Source organism: Artibeus jamaicensis, unplaced genomic scaffold (genome assembly GCF_021234435.1).
Source record: "Artibeus jamaicensis isolate MK-2021 breed Jamaican fruit bat unplaced genomic scaffold, CSHL_Jam_final contig_685, whole genome shotgun sequence".
NCBI lineage: Eukaryota > Metazoa > Chordata > Mammalia > Chiroptera > Phyllostomidae > Artibeus > Artibeus jamaicensis.
The window spans coordinates 23448488-23463803 of record NW_026521924.1 but is presented as its reverse complement, the minus strand read 5'-3'; the positions used below and the strand labels follow the sequence as shown (position 1 = coordinate 23463803).

Genomic DNA, 15316 nt, shown 5'->3' with positions numbered 1-15316 from the left:
TAAAGTTCAAAGCCAGGCAAAACTCCCCTGTGCTGTTAGAAGTCAGGAGAGAAAGTATCCCTGCCATGGGAGGCGGGGAAGAATTGAAGGGGCAGGAGGGGGAAATCTTGGGTCTGGAAATGTTCTCTCTCTTGATCAGGTGCCAATTGGGATTGCGCTCAGTAAGCAAAAATTCATCCAGCTGCATAGTTTTCTGCATGTGTTTTATACTCTAGTAATAAATATTACTAAAATAAGCTAGATAAACCAAAAAAACGTCCTGAACTTGCCACTTGAACAAATGTTTAATTTAGAAAAAATAATACTCAGAGTTGTCCCCCGACCCCGGGCCAGTGCCAGGGTGCCCACCTTTTGTCAGTTTCACAGCAGGGTCAGTGCGACACTTGAGGGTGGACACCTAAAAACGTCTAGAGGGCCTTGACGTGGCTGTGACGCCCAAGTGCAAGGTCAGTGGACGCGTCTTCCTGCACAGAGTGTAAACCAGCTTGGTTATTGCCAGGATGAGTCACGTGTGAGGGGGTCTTTGGATCATTACAGGTCTGCAGTGGGTGAGGGAGCTCAAAACTGGGCCTCCACCCGAGGTAGGTATTTCAAAAAGCGCTAATTTAATGCAAGTCGGTTCCCAGTTGAGCCTCAGTGTCCCCCTCATTAGAATGAGAATAGATAACCTGATGCCCCAGGTGGAGGGAAGGCGAACAAAAGATGCAGGAGAAGCCGCAGACAGCACTATGTGGGTAGGGGCTCAGGAGCTGCATTTCTCTATTTTTATTGTTGACGCTGGTTATCACCGATGTCCCCATTTTCTCCCTTGTCCACTTCCGCCCAGCCCCTGCAGCCCCCTTCCGTCTGGCCATCCCCACGTGTTGTCCGTGTCCATGGGTCATGCATATATGTTCTCTGGCTGATCCCTTCCCCTTCTTTCTCCCCACTCCCCCCTCCCCCCTCCTCACTGACAGCTCTCAGTCTGTTCCATGTGTCCATGCCTCTATTTCTATTTTGTATTTTTAACTAGCTTTCCAACTAACTTATTGAGACCCTGCTCTCGAACACTGCTCCGTGGCTGCGCTGTCCAATTCGGTGGCCACTAGCCACATGGGCCACTGCCCACAGCCACTGCTACACTTTGAAATGTGGCCAGTCCAGATGGACATGCATCATAAGGGCAAATCGCACACTAGATATCTAAGGCGTCATGTGAATAAACACAGACAATATTTATTTATATTACAGAGTATAAACACAGACTATCTCATTAACTTTCTCTGTTCATTGCAGGTTGAAATGATAATATTTTTTCGTAAATGAATTAGGTTCAACCAAGTGTGTTATTTAATTTGATTTTACGTTCTTCGTCTTTCCATGTGACCACTGGGAAATTAGAAAGCGTGCCTGTGGCATGCACGGGGTTTCTGTTGGGCAGCGAGCGATTCCCCTGAGGGCCAGCAGTGGTGATTTAGGGAGCTGGGAGATCTGTGAGATCGACAGCAGCATCCGCATGTGCTCCCACGCCTTCTCCTGTCCTCCCCTGAGGTCCCTGAGCTCTGTCCGGTGTCCCAGGTGAGGTGTTGACCGGTTTGTTCGCTGGCTTCTCCTGCAGATCAACTACAAGGCTGTGGGCTCCCTCGACCCGAGCGCCGACCTCTCCAGCCAGAGGGGGAAAGTGTTCAAGCTCCGGAATGAAACCCACCACCTCTTCGTGGGTCTGTACCCAGGGACCACCTACTCCTTCACCATCAAGGCGAGCACAGCAAAAGGCTTTGGGCCCCCCGTCAGCACTAGGATCGCCACCAAAATTTCAGGTATCTCTCTCAGAAAGTTGCTGCTGCTTTGCGTGTCTCCATCCCTCATTTTCCTGGGAGTGACAAAGGCCAGAGCCAGCTGCAACCATGTGGTCGGTACTAGAGGATTCAGGATGGTCCAGTTCCTTGGGATGAAACCCACAAACTTCCTAAAGTGGAAAAAAACTGTATCGATTAGACCAGAGGGGATGCCAAGGGACTCGCCAAAAGATGTGCCACACAGTTGTATTAAGGAGTATTTCTCTTTCATACCCCATGGCTTGTAAAAATGTGATTTATTTTTAGGAATATTCCTTTTGGCAGAGCAGGGCACAGCAGAGGTATTCATGAAGTGCTTGGTGAATGAATGAATGAATGAATGAATGATGAACGAATGACCGCTATGAAGCCAGGGTGGTCCAAGGCTTGGCCTGCCACCCCCAGTATCAGACAGCGTCGAGCAGAATTATCTCAGATCCTCTTCTACAACGAATACTTTTCCAGAATACCTGTGCTCTTCTGGTCTGCACGCATACACATTTTGCATAATGGGACCCATGGTAGTTTTTGGAGCTTAATGTTTCCACTTATGTTTATACCATAAGCATTTTCAATGTTGCTACATTGCTTTCCGTTCTAATGTCCTGTCAAGTGGCTGGACGTAATTTAATTAAACATTCCCCTGTGGTTGGCTAGATTTGGGGCATCCATGATGTTATAAAACAACACTTCAATAAACAGTTACAGAATAAACTTTAATGTGTCAGTTTGGATTATAACTTTGGGATAAATTCCAGAAACTGAAATACTGAATGAAAAGGGAGGTGGACTTTAATAGCTTTTAATGCAAATGGCTAACTTATCTTCCCAAGGGATTAGATCCGGTGGCACTCCTGTCGGTTGAGGGTGAGAGAGAGAGGGTCTCGTGAGAAAAAAAATAAGAATTACTTCATTACTGCGGAAATGTGCATTTCAAATGTGTTCCACAAGGTTGGCTGCGTTCACATCTTTAAGTCCTTATTTTCCCTGTGTTTATCTGTGTACTTGGTGTGGGACTTTGGATTCGTGAGAGTTACTGGCCGTACCGCTGCCCCCCTTGCCCAGACTCTTCTGCACCGTGAAGGAGCCCTCAGGCAGGTTGGAGGTCAGGACCTCCTGTGCTGAAAACCTGGGAGGCCGTGAGACTCTGGCCGAGCCTTTCCCAAAGATCCCCCTTCCAGTCGTCCTGAGCATCCTTAGGGACAGCATCGGGGGGAGGTGGCGAGCGGGGTCTGGGCCCAGTGCTGAGCTCCACACTCTCTCCTCTCTCTGCCCAGCTCCCTCGATGCCCGAGTATGACACGGACACCCCGCTGAACGAGACGGACACAACCATCACGGTGATGCTGAAGCCCGCGCAGTCCAGGGGAGCGCCCGTCAGGTGAGGAGGCTGCTGCACCCAGCGCTCACGGTTTCCTCTCTCTGCACCGGGCACACCTCCCATTGGGTCCTGTGCCCATCGGCACCCATGGGCAGGGCTGGCCAGGGGCAGGGCTTCCTGGAGGAAGAGGGTCAACACCCCAAGCTCAGGAGCCTCACTCTGCACAGTGGGCTGTTGGAACTGATTCAGAGGGGGCATGCTCATGGGGACCTGAGGAGGGCTGGGAGAGAACCTTCTGGAACACATCTACGGTACATTTATTTACTGGGTTGGAAGCCTGGAAACACAGTCTCCTTTCCATGTCTGGCTGATATTAACAGACAAATGGACAGACGGTTGTGAATGGAGCCAGACCTCTGGGCTGGTCCCAGGTGGGGCCTTAGTGTGCTGGAGTCCCACAGAGGGGCTTGAAGTCAAAGCCACATTGCTGATTTTCACAAGAGGCTGCTGGAGCCCAGGAGCATAGTCGGGGCTCGGGCAATGAAAGCTCCTCAGTAACTAAGCCATCCTAGTGCAAGGTCATGGCTCATGGCTCTCAGCAAGGTGGGCATCTCTTTTAAACCAGCTACACTTTGCTCAAGGGCAGCAGCTCCTACGTTGACTGCTGGTTTGCTCAGCGATCAAAGGACCACAGTCCCTTGAAATCAAGCAGAGTGTTGGGCGAAACAGCTTTCAGATTGGCTCAGGCCAGTTCAACTAGCATGCACTGCATAGCTTAGATACCCAGAAGGGGGAGGGGCCCAGGGGGTAAAAATTATTTATATATTCACTCAACAACTCTTCATCGGGCAGCACTCTGTGCCAGGGGCTGCTTAACTGCTCAGGGTACAGTAGTGAACTAGCCGTGAATGACTCAGGGTCTAAAGGGAGCCAGACTCTAGCTGGGGAGACAGAAACATGAAAACATAACTAGAATGCAGGGCACATTCATGGAGACATGCACAGGTCGTTACAAGAGTTCAGAGGGGAGAATTCCCAGCAGAAGTGATGCCGAGCTAGACCTTAATTGTTGTGTGAGATTTTGGCAAAGCAGTAATCAGGTCTGGGCTGAGCACAGACCTGGGAAAGGGAAGCAGCCTGCTCTCCTGGGAGCAATCGGGAGCCGTTAAGTTTGCTTTAATGTGGAGGTTATGGCAGGGTTGGTGGGGTGACTTTGGGGGCCATGTTTGAGATGCTCAGGCGTGTTTAATGGGCCCTGGGGAGCCACCGATAGCCACATGCCATGTCACTTGTGTGATCCCAGAGACTGGGAGACTTGCCAGGAAGGACGCTTTTGAGATGGTCTAGTTATCCGTTTTCCAGCCAGATCCAGCTCCACCCAGGAGTGATAGTCCTTACAGCAGACAGAATCCATTGAGGGGAATTTGGAAGTTCCCCTCAGTCCCGTGGACTTTGGATAATGTCCTATCCTGGGTCAGGTGAATCCTCAGACCTCGCAGCAGGTTTGTGAGGTATGTGTGCAGCACCTGAACTGAAAACTTTTTCCCTGCATTCTGCATGTGAGTTGTTCCAGGTCCGTCCTGGCCGTGATGAGCCAAAGCACTTGGTGTCTCTTACATCCAGTAGTTACTGAGTTACCCACTTCTTATCCCTGTCACTTTCATGCAACATCATCATTTAATTCTGTCTATGCACTGCCATATTATTATCCTCATTTTCAGATGAAGAAACCGAGGCTCAGAACAGACACATGCAGACAGACAGTAGGTAGGAAAGCTGAGATTGAATGCAGGTCCTCCAGGTGCCAAGTCACATGTTCCAATCTGGCCACCCCTGCCCTCCTCCCTCTCATAGCTCTTACCTCTCACACAGCAGCACTGGTCATATTTCAAAATCTTAGCAAGCTTTCCGGGTGGCCAACTATGGCCCAGAAAAGAGAAACAGTGTATCCAATATTGCATAATACATTAGCAGCTGACCCCAAACCCATGACCTTTATATAGGAGATCCAGTTATCCCCTTTCATCCCTCAAGCCTACAGATCTATGAGCAAAGAGACCTGATCAGCTGGCACCACAGTGGCTCCTGGTGGGTGTGGATCCAACTCCCTGTAGCCTTCTGGCTGCTGGATGGGGCAGTGGAAAGGATATGAGCTTAGTGGCAGAGAACCTGGGTTCAAATCCTGCTCTAACACTGACACTGCTGTGTGACCTTGGACTAGTTACTTAATGTCTCTGAACCTGAGCTTTCATCATCTGGAAAGTATAGAGGGTCATGATTTCACAGAGGCTGGCTAAAATGTAGAAGCCAAAGCAAGGCAGGCTCTTAGAGAGTTATTCCTTTGTTAGCTTTGCTTTTTCTCTTTGGAACTTAGAAGCTCTGTTCAAAATGGCTTTTGTAAAATCTTTCCCATTACAAGATCACAGGGTTGCCTGCTTCCTTCCTATCCAAATGTCCGAAGCTCTTTTGAGACCCTGATTTTATGATGGGGAGGGAAGTACTTCTGCTTTTTCCTGAAGATCCCCTAACTTTTTTCCAGCATAAAGTTTCTGAGGAACTTCTTTAAAAAATTGTACTAAGAAATAATCAATCTGGGTCCTGCCCAGTAGCTGCATAAAGTTAAATTTTATATTGAGGATTAGAGTCCCGTCCTTAGGATAAATCAGATTGCATGGCTGTGAACCTCTAAGACCTCACTGAAGTAATTATTACCATGTTTTATTGGGCAACTTCTACAGTCCAAGAATTTAACCTTGGCTAACCTATGAGTAGTACCTTTCTGTTATAAATGAGGAAATAAAAGCTCAGTCACAGAGCCAGTAAGTGATGAAGCCAGTCATAGAGCCTGTCAGTGATGAAGCCAGGACTAACTAACATCCAGGCCTGCCTGACTGCAGAGACCAGCAAAGGGGTCCTCTGAGCAGCCCAAACCAATGTTCCTGGGAAAGCCCTTCCAGTTTCCGCAAAGAGAAGCCCCTTACACATTCCCTACGAGCCTACATTCTCTTAGGATGCCCATCTGTTTAATAATCTCATGCATTCTGAGACTACAGAATGGAAATGCCCCAGTAGCAGTGAAAAACTGACGGTTGCCAGGGAGCAGAAAGCAGGAAAACTTTACAAAACCAACACAGGAATAAAAAGGTCTGCAGGCTATAGCTCCTCACTGCCATGGTTGTTCATTCATTGTTCCTGGCTCATCCAGAAAGGTAGCATTAGGGGCCAGGTCTTCAGATAACAAGAACCTGCTACCTTGCACCTGGTGAGCAAGGACTTGTTGTGTGCCTCTCACTATAAACTATCTGTGTGCTCACAGCATCGCAATGATAGTATCCCTGTTTTGCAGATGTAGAAACTGAGGTAAACACTGAATGAGTTGACCCAGACCACAAAACAAGGAAATGGTGCAAGTGGAATTTAAACCCAGTTCAGCTGACCCCACCCCAACACTCATTCCTCTATACAACACCACCTCCCTAGGAGAAAGTTATGCATGATATATGTTGGTGGCATTTCCAAAAATTTTTTTAAAAATTAAAATAAATGTCACTGCTCAGAGGGGCAATGCGTGGTGTCTGGAAATGTCTGGCTGCTTTTCTTCCCAAGCTTCTGGGTCATTGAGGGTGGGTACACTCCATTTTTGGAATTATTTTCAGACTATTGCTTGGGCATTTGCCAAGGAGTATAAGAGACTAACCAAAGCCACTTTGCAAGACTTTCAGGACAACTTGCAGTGACAGCGGTGGCAATATGACAGTAGATTTCCATTGGCTTAACTCTTTTTCACCTTGAACTCAGGGCACTAAGATGCCCGCATGGGAGGCAGTTTACCGATGAGTCAGTCAACAAATATTTATTGAGCACTTGCTATGTCCCAGGAGCAGGATATAGGCAGGCTATAGCAGGAAACAAGACAGGTGCACACCTGTCCTCTTCAAGCTGATTGTCCAGAAACTGTGCCTGTGAATGGGGTCAGAGGTTCTGCGTTACACAAGGAAGCAAATGAGTTCATGAAACTGACTCAACAAGATAATAGGAGGCCAGTGAGTACAGGGACGCATTGGTTGAGAGGAGGAGTGGACTGGTCGGAGAGATGAGCGCTGGTGGCCAGTGTGGAGCCCTGCAGGTTGGGGGACGCGGGAGCATTGAGAAAACAACAAAGGCTCTGACTGTCAGGCACAAAGAGGTCACGGGATGTGTTGGACCACGGGTGCCTGGAATCGTATTTTATAGTGTTAGGTCCCTTCATTGCATTGTGTCATTTGATGGCCATGGATGAGGTGAGTGAGCTGGACGGGAAATATCATCTCCAGTTCAGAGGGTGAAGCTGAGTTCTAAGATGTTAAATGATTGGTCCAAGGTCACCAAGCTTGTTACATGTACAACCAGGACACAGACCTGGCTCCTCCCAGAAGGTGGTGAGTTTCCTGTGTCTGGGGTGTCACGTGATGACTGGGTAACCTTTTGATGGGGAGGCTGTGGCGTGAACCTCCATCAGTTAGGAAGTGAGGGGGAGGCAGGAGGACTTCTCAGGGTCCTTCGGCTCTGGGTCATGTGGGCCTAGCCTGTAACTTGTGAACCTCAGCAGGTCTCTAAGTGTAGAGTCTGCCTGTCCGCAAACAGATGCACAGCTAAACCCCGGCCTTCAGGAGTGACCCAGGTGGGCTGTTCCTCCTCCTCCTGCCAGCAGTGCTCTGGCCCCGGCTCGGCTCCAGCCCCTGCTCTGCCACTTGCTGCGCCTTTGGGGCCCCATGGCTCTGACTCCTTCTGGTCGAACCGAGCATGCTGGGAGGCAAGGAGGGGTGGAGGGGAAGATTGGCGTGTGCGGCTCCCACACCCTCATCTCTCCCGCCAAACCACGTCGGCTGCTTGGCCTATATTTCTAATACTCCGCAATAGAGATTTATTGCTTTTGCATTGCTTTCCCCAGGCCTTCAAAGATTTATTGGTTTTTAAGTGACAGAATCCCAGAATTGCTTAAAAGATCAATCAAATAGTGACTAGAATCTAATATCCAGCTCTGACTTAAACACGCTGAGCCTTCTTCCTCCACACCCCGCCTGTCATGCTGATGTATCTGCGGTAACCTTCATGAGAAAGTAACTCGGCCATAAATTAACCACCCGTAATGCAGTCCCCAAAGTATGGCTGGGGGCGGAGCCCGGATTCGGTATCAGACCCACCTCTGCATCCCCAGCTGGCTTCCATAGAGATGTGCTTCCTCTCCCTACTCTCCCTTCATCCAATCAGGCCATGGGACCCGTCTGCCCAACGTCAGGCTCAGCTCTGAGACGAGCTCTGTCTTCTCTCCTCCACCCTTCTTCCCCCACCCCTGTCCTAGCTTGTCAGGGTGGCCTGCTGGTTCGCCTGGCATCGTTTCTCTTCCTCATCCCTCTCCCACTGAGATGCTGGAATAGGCCTTCAGACGCACAAATTGGATAAAGTTAACTTTTCTGCTTAAAATTCTTCAACGGGTCACTGGCTCCCTACCACATTTACGTTCAAGCTTCTTAGCATGGAATTTACGGCCCGTCAGAATCTGACCCCAACCTGTTTCTGGTTTATTTCCGTTCACTTTGCCCCTTCCCAGGTTTTACTCAAATGCCCTGTGTGCTGTCTTCCTCATTCCTTCCCCAGCGTTTCATTGTGTTACACATTTGTTGGCTTTTCTCCGGTTTTGTTTCCTTCATGTTCTTGACTGGAATGTGAGCTCCAAGAAATTGAGAAGCTCGACACTAATAAATTCTCCTTCCTGGGGACGGTGTCTGGCAGTTAGTATATACTCAAAAAATCATAAGTAAATCGGCAAGTCTGTTTTGCACACCTGGTCGATGCCCAGGACTGTGGAGGTGCACCCCACAGGCCCTATTCAGCCCTGGCTGGTGTAGCTCAGTGGATTAAGCGCCGGCCTGTGAACCAAAGGATCGCAGTTTGATTCCCAGTCAGGGCACATACCTGGATTGCAGGCCAATTCCCGGCAGGGGACGCATGAGAGGCAACCATACATTGATATTTCTCTCCCTCTCTCCTTCCCTTCTTCTCTAAAGATAAATGGATAAAATCTTTAAAAAAGAAAAAAAAGAGTGCTATTCAATAGAACTCCCTGCTGAGGTAAAAAATGCCCTATCTCTTTGCTGTCCAGAGAGTCACTATTAACTCTACGTGGTTATTGAGGCCTTAAAATATGACTAGTATGATTGAGGAATTGGTTTTTTTAAAGTTATGGATAGTGGCTACCACTTTAGATGGCGCAGATCTATAGGAAGAACATTCAGAACAAGAGGCAAAATGCTGACGACCCTGCATACTTGGTCAAAGGTTCCCGTGAGAGTTCAGTTGCGGAGGTGTCCATCCGGGGTCTGGTGCAGGGAGAGCTTCTCCAATGGGGGCGGGGTTGCTTAGCGACAAAGGGGAGGCGTGGCCGAGGAGGAAGCAGCATAGGCAGGAGCCAAGGCAGAGAAGATGCACAGTGTGTTCAGGGAACCACAGAGGGCAGCGGCAGGGAGATGAGGAGAGAGGCAAAGGAGTGGGCAGGGGCCAGGTAGAGAAGGTCTTCACTTGGGGTTTGGACTTTGTCCTGATGTGGGGAACATTTGGTGGGAACATCCAGGGCCATTTCCCGCCCTTTGGCAGAATGCATTCGCTCCTCTGTGGCTCCCGCTCTGTCCTGGCCACTCCTCTGTCAGGGACTTGCATGTCAATCTCCACCAGCCTGTGACCCCATGTGTGGCTCCTGACTCAGACTGTCGACCTCTTACACCTTTCCTGCCGCAGCCGACTGCCCCGTTGGGCACCTTGGAACAGCAGTGGCTCCAGGAATCAGATCCAGCCTGATTTCATTGACTTACTGGGTACCCTTGGGCCAGTTACTTCATCTCTGTGATCCTCAGACTTCTTGTTGATACAATAGGAACATCCAGGCCACAGGTTGTTTTGAAGATTAAGCTGAAGTGAGTGAAGTACAATTGGCAGTTGTTCAACCTGCTCCTTGGCTTGGCCAAGCTGTTGGGATGGGACCAGCTGTCTGCCCTGGTCGCTGTGGGGTGGAGTCCTTTCTGAGCCCTGCTAGAAGCTGATGCCTGTTTGCTGGGTTTCCTCTAACACCATGGAAGGCGCTGGCCAGCATGTGACATGTCAGGGAATGTGCAGTTATCTCCAAAGGTGTCCCCAAATCCTTGAAATGATCTTACCTTACGAATGGATCCCCAGAGTTGAACACCTTTCACAAATACCAGATCAGGCAGACAGGGCCTGGCATCTCAGCCGTTGAAGGACCAGTGAACTGAGGTCAGCAGTGCCCTCAGGTCAGAGATGAACCTTTATGGTGTGAAATCAGAGCAAAGCAGATCCAGAGCCCCCTCAGGAAGGGGAATGGGGACCCACATGAGCTCCATTCATGAGGGCTTGTAAATACTGGGACCGGGGTGGGTAGACAGAATCAGACCGAGCCCGAGAGGTGACACCAGGTCCTAGGAGATGAGCCAGGTTTATCAGCCCACTTGTTCATGTGTTTATCAATTCATTAACTAATTAGGTCAATGAATATCTAATTTGAATTTAAGCGAACAACCATGTGCCAGACACTGCTAAGCACTGAAGATCCAGAAATAAGCAAAACAGGCCACACAGCTGAAATCCTAATGGCAGAGATGGCTCTGTGCAAAGGGACACCAGTGACAGACTGATTAGGTGCAGCCGCCTCTTCCTGGGCCCACGGCACCTCACCCTGTCCCCGCTGATTTCAGCAGAAGCTGTGCTGGACTGCTCCAAGAAGGTACAGAGTCCCCCCCTCTCCCTCCCTCAGTTCTTCCTCCAAAGCCCTGTGGATCTTGTTTGGTCTGAGCTGGCAGATCAGAAACACTTAACACCGCAGGGGCAGCCTTCAGGCAGTGCGGGATGGGCGTCTAGGCACCCTCCACGGTCCCTCACACATCCCCAGTAGAATGGAGCCTCTGTGTCCCAAACGTGAGCCAGCTTCACGATGCGCTCTGTACTCTTTTGCCTTCTACGTCTCGCTCTTTCCTATCAGAGGAGGATCCGATGCAGACTGGGGAGTCCAGGGGTAAAGTTAGAGAAACTGAAAGGAGGCCAGTAGGGCAGCAGTGGGGAGAAGGCGCGAGGAGAGAGGCGCGTGGTGAGAATGGATGAGAGAGCCAGGTAACACAGGCATCGCTACTATCAGAGTCAGGAGTTTCATTCTAAGATCAGTGAGGAGTAAAAAATAAAAAAGGGTTTAAGCAAGTGAACGATATGATCCGTCTTACGTGTGTGTGTGTGTGTGTGTGTGTGTGTGTGTGTGTAGAACTGACAGGAGACAACAGGAGTGGTCTGGGGCGACCAGCTGGGAGCCAGCTGTGTGTCCAGGTGAGACATGAAGGTGAACCAAGTCAGAGTAGCTGCGATGATGGAGCACACACTTGGAGAGTGAAATAGGCAAGCCTTGGTGATGACTTCTCTATGGGGCTGGTGGTGGGTGTAAAGGAAAAGCCACTGGCCAGGCAGGGTGGCTCCCAGGTTTCCAGGTTGGCTAGCAGAGTGGACAGTGGTGGCATTCTCTGAGCCAAGGACACCGAGGGAGCAAAGGGTCTAGAAGGACCCTGTATCCAAGGGAGGTCAGTGGTGGTAAAGGTGGTCTGGGAACCAAATGAGTTAGGAAACGATTGAACAGGGACAGGTCGGGACCCGATGTGTGGTCCAGGTGAGCCACGGGGACTTCTGCGGGACCTTCTCTGAGTCAGTTAGGACGTATGGACGGCTTTCATGGACTTCTTGAGGCTTGGCACGCAGAGGAGGCAGCCCCAGCTTGGAGGACTGAATATGCGAATGGCTTCTAAGGTCATTGCGAGTTCTCATCACTCCCTAATGAGAATCCACAGGCCCTCTGCTCTTGACAGGTGCAGCTGGTTAACGCTGTGGATTCTGAAACACACCCTGATTAGATGCAGCGCAGATTCGTGATCCAGCCATGGTTTAAAGAAATAAGAAACATTATCGGGAAGACAAGGAAATGATTGCCAAATTTCCTTCAGGATTCCTTTACTATCGGTGAAGCCCAGAGGGAGAGCACATGAAACAATCACCGGGGGGAGGGGGGTGCTGGCTGGTGGAGCTGCATCATTACCATCTGATGCTCAGACACCAGCCTAGGATGGTGTCCAGTCAGGACAAGAAAATGAACATGTAGAGGACTTGCCCAAACGGGGCAGCCTGGGGAGTACCTAAGTCCCTGTCCCTGTAGGCAGAGATGAGAAACTGAGATTCCATTTGGACAATCTTTCCCTAAACAGCGCTGGTTTGGTTTAGTTCCCAGCCCTCTGGGCCTGAAGATGGGCAGTGTCATGCATCCCACTTTGGGGTTGGGGAGGGGTGGACAAGAGGCACTCCCACATAAATTGCAAGGAGACTTAGCTCTGCAAGTCGTACCACTTGCAGCCAAGCCTAAAAGCATGCTGGGACTTCATCACACCAGGTTGGAAAACAGGAGGAGCCAGATACAAGAAGAAACAACCAGAAGTAAGGAATAATGGAATGAGTGCTGCCACAGAGCTATTCCTTACGGTGCTATTTCACAGTGTAGATGCAGTGACGGAGGAGACATGTACCTGTGATGAGCAAGACAGGCAAGGTTATGGCGCTGGCAGTCTGGTAAAGGTGGCACAGAGCTGCGATCAGAAAGGCCATCCAGGAAAACAAAAGGAAAGGAAGGTGACACCCACATAATTTAGGAGGGTTTGCATCCACCGCTGCTCATCCCAAATGCTTTACAGGTCTCCTTTGGTCAGCTCCCCCCCCACCCCGAACAACCCAGCTTACCAAGCACTGGCACCGGAGTTGAAGGATTCCAGATTACATTCCTTAGGGATGGAAAGAACCAAGGAACCAAGGAAGGAAAACAGGTGTTTCAAGAAGAATATTTTAAAAGGTGCAGGAGCCGTTGCTGGAACATGAGGGAGGAAAGAGCGTCTATTTTGGGCCATCTGCCATCTGGAAGGATGGGGATGCGGCTGGTACTGGCGTGAGGGAAAGCAGGGCGGAGTCGTCATGTTCACCTCCTACGGCAGGGTCTGTTTAAATTCCACAAGGCTGGAGTTTGGGAGGCGTCGAGCAGCGGTTTGGGAGTCGGGATTCGCGTCCGGGTGGTGTTTGAAGCCTGGGAGGAGTGAGGGACCTTATCCAGGTGACAGGAGAAGGGAGACGGAACTCCATAAACCTCCAAGGAAACACACGGGTGGAGGAGGACTGGCCGGAGAGGTGGGAGGGATATTAGAGTTAAAACAAAAAAGCCAAAGGGAGAATGGCTTTGAAAAAGGAAGATGGTCAACATTTTGCGATTCAACCTTCTCTAAGGACTCTGAGCAGGTCTAATCGTAGAAGAGAGACACACAAGTTGACACAGGAAACAAAGACGATGAGATCAGTGAAAGGGTTTGAAAACGGACCATATACTCCAGGCTTGATTTAAAAAGCCAGTGAAGGCAGATGTGTGGATGACAGAACTTTTGAGGGCCAGACAACCTCCAGGCTGTTAAAGACTCTAGAGGATGTGAAGCAGGGAGAGGCTGGAAAGACAGGAAGTGGATTCTGAGAATAAGACAATCGAGAAAGTGAGGCTTCAGTGGCAGATCTCTGCTATGGGATAGCATGGCTCTGGGTGCGGCTGTGTTGACAGTGATGGCAGATGGATGGTCAGGGATTCAAGGTGAAGGTCGCCGAAGCCAAGTATTTCAAGGAAAACAGAGGCTGGGCTGTGGGTGGAAGGACAGTCTGAGTTCTTGTAATGCTAATCCTCTCACCCTGGGCAACTGCTTGAGGCACGGCACACAGAGGGTGTGGCCCCAGCTTGGAGCACAAGGGCTGTGCCAGGCTGAATACTAGGAGACAGCCTCACAAGACAAATGGCTTCTAAGGTCTTTGCAAGAGCAACAGTGACTCTGCAAGATGCCTCCCCCTGGGTGTCATTTTTGCTCTCACTCCCTTCTGCTAACTTTTACTTCTCACAGTGTCCTCTGCCCTATGACAGTTCACATCACCACTTTGTCTCCGTTCTCACCCAGCTGGTGACTGATGATTCTGTCTCGGTGTTCGTAGCCACCCAAAGGTCAGACTTTCAAGTCGGCCTTCATCGAGCACATTTCTACAGCCTGATCTATCGAGGTTCCTCTGAGCTCATGCACAGACCTGTGCTGTGTTCGAACCCAAGGAGGTTCACTCTCACTCGGAGAACGTTCCGCACAGCACTGGCCCCAGCTGCCCAGGCTGCTCGGGGGCTGCCTCCCATCGGCAGCATGGAGAGAAGTGATCCCAAAAGCCCTGGCTTGTCAGCGGGAAATGAACAACTTACAGTTTGAAGGCCCCGCCCTCAGCAGAAGAAACTGATGCTTAGTCCACTTGCACAATACAACCTATCCTGTTTCTTCCTAAGTGCATTGCTACTTGGTTGTAGGCTGACCAAGCAGTTTATAAAAACTATAAAGGTAAAAAAATAAGTATTGATGGGCGCGGCAAGGGGTAGCAACCTAGTAACACAAGAAGTCTTAAAGGGCAAGGCTTGAGACCTTCACTGTCCAGTACTGTATGTAGCCAGAGCTACATGGGATATTTAAATTTAAATTAATTAATATTGAATTAAGTGAGAACTTCAGTTCATTAGCTGTATTGCCCTCATGTCAAGTACTCAGCAGCCACAAATGGCCAGTGGCTACCATATTGAATAGCATTCCCACCACCGCAGAAGATTCGATTTTATTATCCTGCTCTAGCCACTCGGAGGGCTGGTGAAAAAAGGTCATGACCCGTGTTTGGTTTCAGAGAGGCTATTAATGTAGGTTTGAAGGCCACAGGTCAAAAGCCAGGAATTCTGTCATGGGAAAGAAGCACAGTGGAGGCTTAGACACAGGCATAGAATATGAGTCCCCAAAGCCAGATGGGGACCCGCGGCTGGGCTGACTCGCTGCTGAGACGCTGACCTCCTGGAATAGACTTCCCAAACTCCATGGCACCTTCCTCACCAGGGATAAAGTCTGGGAAATGGTTTAACCTGAGTTTGCAAACCGTAGTGGATGTCAGAATCACTCAGAGAGCTAGGAAATAACGCAGATTCCTGTTCATCCTGAGGATAAAGGGACTGGGCCTGAGGGTCTGCATTTTGAACAAGCTCCCAGATGTTGGTGGCCCTGCCA

General features: G+C 49.9%; 1 protein-coding gene across 10 annotated transcripts in view; it reads left to right on the top strand.

Moving 5' to 3' along the window:
• Positions 1-15316, top strand: part of PTPRT (protein tyrosine phosphatase receptor type T) — a 925330-nt gene that overhangs the window by 691900 nt on the left and 218114 nt on the right. For all 10 annotated transcript variants that reach the window (XM_053671225.1, XM_053671224.1, XM_053671220.1 and 7 more), the window contains exons 10-11: positions 1598-1799; positions 3095-3197. In XM_053671225.1, the coding sequence (XP_053527200.1) occupies positions 1598-1799; positions 3095-3197 (305 nt within the window). The remainder of the gene's footprint in view (positions 1-1597; positions 1800-3094; positions 3198-15316) is intronic.